The sequence below is a fragment of the Condylura cristata genome, unplaced genomic scaffold (assembly GCF_000260355.1).
Source record: "Condylura cristata isolate star-nosed mole 26May11 unplaced genomic scaffold, ConCri1.0 scaffold00034, whole genome shotgun sequence".
In the NCBI taxonomy this organism is placed as follows: domain Eukaryota; kingdom Metazoa; phylum Chordata; class Mammalia; order Eulipotyphla; family Talpidae; genus Condylura; species Condylura cristata.
In genome coordinates, this window is record NW_004567135.1 from 5426313 (window position 1) to 5434283 (window position 7971).

At 62.0% G+C, this 7971-nt stretch overlaps 1 protein-coding gene across 1 annotated transcript; it reads left to right on the top strand.

Moving 5' to 3' along the window:
* The first annotated feature begins 207 nt into the window (after window positions 1-207).
* Window positions 208-7926, top strand: KRT79 (keratin 79, type II). Its single transcript, XM_012732302.1, has 8 exons — window positions 208-811; window positions 3062-3282; window positions 4399-4459; window positions 4550-4645; window positions 6171-6335; window positions 6542-6667; window positions 7134-7354; window positions 7866-7926. The coding sequence occupies exons 1-8, from the start codon at window positions 347-349 to the stop codon at window positions 7924-7926; spliced, it is 1416 nt and encodes a 471-aa protein (XP_012587756.1). The 5' UTR covers window positions 208-346.
* Window positions 7927-7971: the final 45 nt, after the last annotated feature.

Genomic DNA, 7971 nt, shown 5'->3' on the forward strand with positions numbered 1-7971 from the left:
GGGGGAGGAGCCACTGGGTGGCGGGGGTGGCCGTGGGAGCCCGTGTCATCCCGTTCCAAGTGAGGAGAGCCTCGGGGAGAAGGTGGCATCGTCCCCGGTCCTTCTCGGCTCAGCCTCAGCTCTGGAGCACAGGTGACAACAGGGAGCAGTCCCTCCCTCCTGCTGGGGGTGAGGGGACTCCCCACAGCCCACAGGGCCCCTCCCTCTCTTCCTGGGGCGATGGGGCAGGAGTGTCTGGAACCCAGGAACCAGCCCAGCTGGGAAAAGATAAAAGCCCATCATTGGCCCAGCGGCTCACTGCGCTCCCGCCCGCTCCCGCAGCCTTCGCTCCGGCCCTCTGCCAGCCATGAAGTCCTCCGTGTCCCGCCAGGCCTACTCCTCCAAAGGGGGCTTCAGCTCCAGCTCCGCCTGTGGCGGGGGCAGGTCCCGGGCCCGCACCAGCTTCAGCTCGGTGACAGTGTCCCGGAGCGGTGGCAGCTGTGGGGTGCCCCGAACTGGTGGCTTTGGCAGCCGCAGTCTCTTTAACTTGGGGGGCAACAGAAGCATCTCAGTCAGTGTGGCCGGAGGGGCGTCCTCAGGACGGGCCATGGCGGGCCTTGGTTTCGGCAGCGGGGCCTACAGGGGCCTGGGGGCTGGCAGGCAGACGTTCGGGCCCGTCTGTCCTCCCGGAGGCATCCAGGAGGTCACCGTCAACCAGAGCCTCCTGACACCCCTTAACGTGGAGATTGACCCCGAGATCCAGCGGGTGCGCACCCAGGAGCGCGAGCAGATCAAGACCCTCAACAACAAGTTTGCCGCCTTCATCGACAAGGTGGGCCCAGGAGGGGGCAGGGAGGGTCCTTGGGGCCGAAGCGGGTCCTTAAGGGAGGGTGGGCTGGCTGCAGGCTGCTGTGGCATATGAGCACGGGGGTGGGGCGATGGGATGACCCGGGCTCCTCTGGGGTGCCCAGACATGACGCTGCACTCCCTCTTCTGGGTCTCTACTACTCAGGGGAGTGCAGCTGGCTCTTGAGGCCTCTGGCCAAGCCCACCTTGACCTCACTGCAGCCAACATTAAGGTGACTACACAGTGGCCTTGAGGGACAAGTACGTGGCAGGATGTCTCTGCTGTTCCTTTTAGCGGGGAGTCCTCTGGTCATTTTCCAGCAGGGCAAACTGGCTCAGTTGTCCAAGAGTCCCCCAAGGGGTCCATCTGTTTCCTGACCCTGGGCCTCAGGCCTGAGGACAGAGAAGCGCACAGGCCTGGTTGGGGTGGTGCCAAGGGGAATCGTCTCCTGCCTCTCTTGGCTCTTCCGGTCTGGAAGCTCAGTGTGGGTGGGACAGGGAGGAGTGTGGTCTCCAGGTCACCGTGACCTGGGGGCGTGGCCTTTGTCTGTCCCAAGCGAAGCGTCCTGACCCCTGCCCTCACTTCCAGACAGGCGGGGACAGCTCTTGTTCTGTTCTCTGCGGCCTCCCCTTCTGCTGCCTCCATCCAGGGCCTGGTCAGGACGGCCATGATGGGAGGCTGGTGGATTTAGGGTACCCAAAGCACTTCACATCAGAACAAGTCCTAAAACAAGTGGCATTGTGCCCACTTTTTTTTTTTTAGATTTATTTATTTATGCACACAGAACGGGGATACAGGCCAGAGGTGCAGGGGGTGAGAGGATTCACCAGAGACAGAGTGGGGAGCAGGACAGACAGAACCACTGAAACACACTGCTGAGGGGAGCAGCGGGTGGGCCAGGAGAGGGCTGCCGCGCCATGTGGGTCACTCCCTGGCCGGGAATTGAACTTGTGCTGAAGTGGCTTTAGCTTCGTAGTACTACGCCACCAGGGAGGGCCCCTGTGCCCACCTTTGAGAAAAGAAAGCAGGTTTGCAGAGGTAAAGTGATTTGCCAGGATCAGTCGGTTCTTGGCAGCCGAGGTGGGCGGGGGCATGTCCCTGGGCCCCTGGCTCTTGGCACCGAGACGTCTGCGCACGGGATATGGCAGCTGCACCTGCTCAGGCCCCGTGAGGGTGGCCTGGGGGCCGAGGAGGCGGGGCTGGGAGACAGGCAGGCAGAGTGGAGCAAGCTGCCCGCCCACCTCTTCACCTTCTGCCCCGTGACTTTTGCTTCTGCTGTGGGACTGGCCCGGAGGTCAAAACGGCAGAACCCCAGGCCCTCGGAGCCGCAGCCTGGGTGGGGCCTGGCGCTGCCTGTCAGGGGTCTTGGAAGCCTGGCTGGGCAGCGGAACCAGCGGGAGCTTGCTGACCCCACACCAGGAGCCCTGCCCGGGCTGACGGGGAGAGACCGGGCGTCGGCATTAAAAACAACTTCAACACCCTATTAAATTCGCAGAAAACTGGGAGAATTGTACAAGTAGGGTCCCGCCACTCTGTTACCCAGATTCACCGTCTGTGCTTTGCTCTCGCCCCACCCTGTGCGTGTGCGCGTGGTTATCATTTGGGGGTGTAATTACACACATCACTGGACACGCACCTGCACTTAATGCTGCACTTGATGCAGCATTAGGGGTCAGCAGCACTGAGAAGGTCCAGTTCACCCTGGACAAGTGAGAAAGGGTGACCCAGAGAGCAGGGACTGGCCGAAGTCAGCAACTGCGGGGGAGTGATGGAATTGGGGCTTTTTATTTTCTTTTTTAAAGATTTATTTATTGATGCAGACAGAACTGGGGTACAGACCAGAGGTGCAGGGGCAGTGAGAGGGTTCACAGAGACAGAGTGGGGAGCAGAACAGGCCAACTGACGAAGTCCACCGCTGAGGGGAGCAGCGGGCCCGCCAGGGGAGGTCTGCTGTGCCCTGTGGGTCACCTCCGGGGCAGGCAGGGATCGAACTCACGCGGAAGTGGCTTTAGCTTCTCAGTGCTGTGCTTTAACCCGCTGCGCCCCCAGGGAGGGCCCAGAATGGGGGCCTTTATGCTAGCAGCGCTTCCGAGTCCTTGCCGGCGGATTGGACTGTCTTCCAGGAAGGTGGTCACCTCAGGCGCTGCCCTGGTCAGGGGCGATGGCGTTCGTGGGCCTCTCTCCCCGCCTGTTGTGGGCAGGGACGGCACCCGCTAACCTTCTTGCTCTGCTCAGGTGCGGTTCCTGGAGCAGCAGAACAAGGTGCTGGAGACCAAGTGGGCCCTGCTGCAGGAGCAGGGCCAGAACACAGGTGTCACCAGGAACAACCTGGAACCCCTCTTCGAGAACTACTTGAGCGCCCTTCGGCGGCAGCTGGATAACGCCCAGAGTGAGCGGGGGCGGCTGGACTCGGAGCTGAGGGGCATGCAGGACCTCGTGGAGGACTACAAGAACAGGTGAGGGGAGGGGCAGGTGCTGGCGTGGGGGGGGTTCCCCGAGAGGGCCCACGCCAGGGCGCTGGGGCCCTTCCCGGGGAGTGGACGGACAGAACTGCTCCCTCGGGTGTGCGGGCCGGACACTGCCCTCTGGAGCGCTGCCACACCTCTGAGTATCGTTACTCGTCATCTGGAGGACTGCCGTGAGGCGGAGGGCGGTCTCCCGAGCCTGGGCCGGCCCCACGGCCGTGTCACCTATGCCCCCTCGCTGTCCGAAGCGTGGTCCCATGTCATCGGTGACACTCTCCTGGACAAACTCCCGCTTCATCCACATCCCTTGACTCCATAAAACACGAACACAATGGCGTGAGCCTGCCCGCAGCTGCGAAGCTGGCAAGCCCTCGGTATTCTCAATACTCACTCTTCGGTCGGTTTAAATCTCCCAATTATTCCACACATGTCGTCAATTAAAAAGATACAGTTCTTCTGTATTCTGTATTCCATGTTATGATCGGTTGATGTGTACAGTCCTCATACCAAGTACTTACCTTTCATAACTTTCCTAATAACTGGATACCAGCAGTTTTTTTTTTTTAAATAATATGTTTATTTTTACGTCATTCTGTGCCTTTTTCCATCTCAGTTGCAATCCCCGTGGGCTTCCCATCACCAACTCACCCGTGTGCCATCACCATAGTCCAGTGCACCCCCCGTTTTTCCCCACCCCCACTCCACCCCTGTAAAATGTCTCTGGGGATACCAGCAGCTTTTAAAGACCCAACAACAGCAGGTGATGTTCATTGTACGTGACAGTCTGTTGATGCCAGTGAGGGCAGAGCGGACCGGCTGGCACCCTGGCACCTTCTCTGTGGCTCCTGAGGGCTCTGAGCCCAGAGGGGCAGCCCTGGATTGGCATCTCCTGGCACCAATCCTGTGCCCGGGGTCTCCGAAGGGGGTGGAGACAATACTTAAATCAGACTGTACTGCATTCCTGCACTGGTTGGCTGCGTCACAGTCGCTCCCCTGAGGTGCCCTTGGCCGGGGGGGGGGGAACCCCCTGGGGCGTTCTCAACGTCAGGTGGGTCCAGTGCTTTAAAGGCGGAGCCGAGCCTGGCCTGAGTCTTCCCTGTGGCCCAGGTACGAGGATGAGATCAACAAGCGCACAGCCGCAGAGAACGAGTTCGTGGTGCTCAAGAAGGTGAGCAGGGGCCGGGGAGGGGTGGCCGGGGCCCCAGGCGGACCCAAGAGCCCCGGGGACTGAACCTGTGCCCGCTCTCCCGCACCCCAGGATGTGGATGCTGCCTACATGAGTCGCATGGACCTGCAGGGCAGAGCGGGCACTTTGACCCAGGAGATTGAGTTCCTGAACAACCTCTATGAGATGGTGAGAAGGCCAGCGGGCGGAGAGGGGGTGCCCACCGGGATGCGGACTCCCCTGCAGGTCTGATCTGAACCCACCAGCCCAACGGAACCGGCGGGCCAGTACTGGCTTCTACGTACTAGGTGCTTCGGACGGGCCAGGCTTTTCCCATAATCCTCTCAACAACGCATGATGATGCTACTCACACGGTCTCCGTGTTGAGGCCCGACACGAAGCCCAGAGTAACTTGCCAGTGGTCACGCAACTAGCGAGAGGTTGTGCTGGAGCGAAAGGTCGCCTCCTGGGGTTGGAAATCTGACGTTTGCTTCTGTGTGAACTGACCCCCTTCTTGGCCAGCTCGTAATGGTGCCAGGGCAGAGGAGCACAGGGGGCTGAGTTCTAGGAGAGGGAGGCGAGGTGTGGGTGCTGGGTGCATCACAGAATCCCGGAGGGGCCCTGGAAGCAAGGTGGCTTCGCAGACTCGGGTGAGTGAGAGGGTTGAACTTCACACGAGTTGGCCACAGGCTGACAGACTTAGACGCCGCAGGGCCTGCTGGGTCAGTCTTGTGACCTCTGCTCACACTTCCGGCAGCTGGAGCACATTAGTTTTGGGTGGGCATTTGCACCGTTGAACAACTTTATTAGAAATCTGACTTGAACCTTTTCCCCCTGCTTCTGCTCCCGGTTGCCTGTCCCCTGGGGCACACATCCGGGCACCTACATGCGACAGACAACCCTTCCCAGGTCAGATAAGCAGGGGGCGGGAACTGTGCCGAGCTTCTGAGTCCCGGATCAGAAAACAGGGGTGAGGCGGGAGGGGGCAGGTGCCGCACTGCGCTGGCTTCCCTGAGCCCTCTCTCGCCCCCCCCTCCCCCCCGGGGTTTCTCTCCTGCGGCTGCTTTCAAGCATGCTAGCTGAGTTGCTGAAGCCTAATGCGAGAATCAGTCACTTCCCTCCCCCGGGATTTCATGCCTCTTGGGTGACTACCGCTCTTTGAACTGACTCTCCCACCCAGACATTGGATCTGCCTGCTGGATAATTGGCTACATCCGTGCTGCCCTCGCTGGGGGTTGTCCGCAGGCCGGAAAGGCAGCGTGTGGTCTATCACTATCAGTGTATTTGAGAGGAAACCACCTGGCTTTGCTGCTCAGAGGCTGGTTCCCGAGTGAACGGCCTTCAGGCGTCACCTGCTCTTCTCCACGCCTCTTTCCTCGCCTGCCCACGGCCAGGTGCTGGAGCAGGCTGCTAACTGGCTGAGTGGAGCGTGGGGTTCAAACCAGGCCAGTGGGCTCAGCTCCTGGACCCTGCTATTAGCTGTGTCGTCAGAGGGGAGCCTTTCCCAATTTGCACAGAAGCACCCCGCGGACCTGCCGGGGCCCCGCCTGCCCCTCAGTGTGTGAGGGCCGGTGGGGTGCTGGCCAGTCCGAGGGCAGTATGCCAGGAAGCCTGCAGGTCCACACTATAAAAATGGCAGCCCCATTGTCCGGCTCGCCTCCCGCTGCCTCCCCAGGGAGCCTGGGCCCCGTGGCAGCTATCTCTGCTTCTACAGGAGCTGAGCCAAGTTCAGACCCACGTGTCTGACACCAATGTCATCCTGTCCATGGACAACAACCGCTGCCTGGACCTGGACAGCATCATCGCTGAGGTCAAGGCCCAGTACGAGGCCATCGCCCAGAGGAGCAGGGCTGAGGCTGAGGCCTGGTACCACTCCAAGGTGAGAAAATGGCCGGTTTAGGTGTGTGGGCTGGGCCTGCAGAGGGGCCTCCCCCCAGGCCAGGGCCACTGGGCTCCTTGGGGGTGCAGGGCCAGACACGCCAGCCCAACTGCAGGCCTCCAGGCGTGAGGGCGGGCCCGAGGCCAGCGGTGGCCCGCTCGGGTCTGGAACTCTCTGAAGGCTCACTGCCCCTCTTTGGCCTCCAGTATGAGGAGCTGCAGGTGACAGCTGGGAGGCACGGGGACAACCTGCGGGACACCAAGAACGAGATCGCTGAACTTACCCGCACTGTCCAGAGGCTGCAGGCGGAGGTGGACGCAGCCAAGAAGCAGGTGAGTCTGGGGGTGAAGCTGCAGCCGTGGCAGGTGCAGGGCCTCCTCGCTGACATTCTGAGGGCTGAGACTTATTCTGATGGGTGGGACTCAGAGAGGCAAAGACACTCACCCAAGGCCACACAGCATGGCAGGCGCTGACCTCCAAGGAGCCTGACGCCGTTTCCAGGAGGTCAAGGCAGGAGGCTGAGGGTTCAAGGCTCCAGGCCACAGCTGGTGACTGCATCTAGGGTTCGGCTGGAGAGCATGGGCTGCTCCCCTCAGCCAAGTGAAGCTTCGGTTAGCAGTGGGCACTGGCTAGTTGAGGTGGGACCTTCCCAGCGACCGGTGTGAGGCAGCTTCTCCACTTCAGATGGCGACATGTGCCCCCATTCCCAGTGGACTTTCTGCTCCCAGTGTTGGCTGGCTCGGGGCTGGGCAGGGGGGTGCCGGGAGGGTGTTCCTGACCCTGCTCCTCCCCGGGCAGTGCCAGCAGCTGCAGACGGCCATCGCGGAGGCCGAGCAGCGCGGGAACCTGGCGCTGAAAGACGCGCAGAAGAAGCTCGGGGACCTGGACGTGGCCCTGCACCAGAGCAAGGAGGAGCTGGCCCGGCTGCTGCGCGACTACCAGGCGCTCATGAACGTCAAGCTGGCGCTGGACGTGGAGATCGCCACCTACCGCAAGCTGCTGGAGGGCGAGGAGAGCAGGTGGGCCCCGCCCGCCTGCCCCGACGCCCCGTGGCAAAGCCCCAGTCAGCGCGGATGCCCAAGGCAGGGAGGGGCAGGAAGCCACAGGGCCACTCCTGACTCCCCGCTGTGTCCACTGCCCCTGTTGGCTGGCACAGCCCTCCGCCATCCTTCTGGGCCAGCAGCCCAGCGGGCGTGGGGCTTCCTCTTCCACACCAGGGAAAACGCTGAACGTTTCCTCACCTGCGCTTGGGGAAGCCACAGGGTGTAGGGAAGTAGCCACAGAGACCGGGCACCTGTGCCCGCCGGGGGCCATGCTGGGGGCAGGGCGGGCATTGCCTCTCAGCTCTGCCTCCTCCACCACACCGCTCAGCGCCCGCGGCAGGGCTCAGGCCAGCGTGGCCGCCGGACGCCGCGGGTCTCGTGCTGTGACGTGGCCTGCTTGCGCCACTGGACCAGCGGAGAGAGGGCGGGCGAGGGTTTTCCTTGGGCTCCGGGAGCCCCTGACCTCCCGGCCTCTCTGTTTGCCCAGGATGTCTGGAGAGTGTCCCAGCGCCGTCAGCATCTGTGAGTATTTCCCGGCCCCGCCCTGACCCGGTGCAGGTCTCTGCTCTGTCCACCTGTCCTTGGCCTGGAGC

Bases quoted from the DNA above. Each gene is read 5' to 3' on its own strand.
- KRT79 (XM_012732302.1), top strand. From the start codon at position 347: ATGAAGTCCTCCGTGTCCCGCCAGGCCTACTCCTCCAAAGGGGGCTTC. The intron at 3,283-4,398 runs GTGAGGGGAGGG...CCTGTGGCCCAG, and splicing joins GTGGAGGACTACAAGAACAG to GTACGAGGATGAGATCAACA. The intron at 6,336-6,541 runs GTGAGAAAATGG...TTTGGCCTCCAG, and splicing joins AGGCCTGGTACCACTCCAAG to TATGAGGAGCTGCAGGTGAC.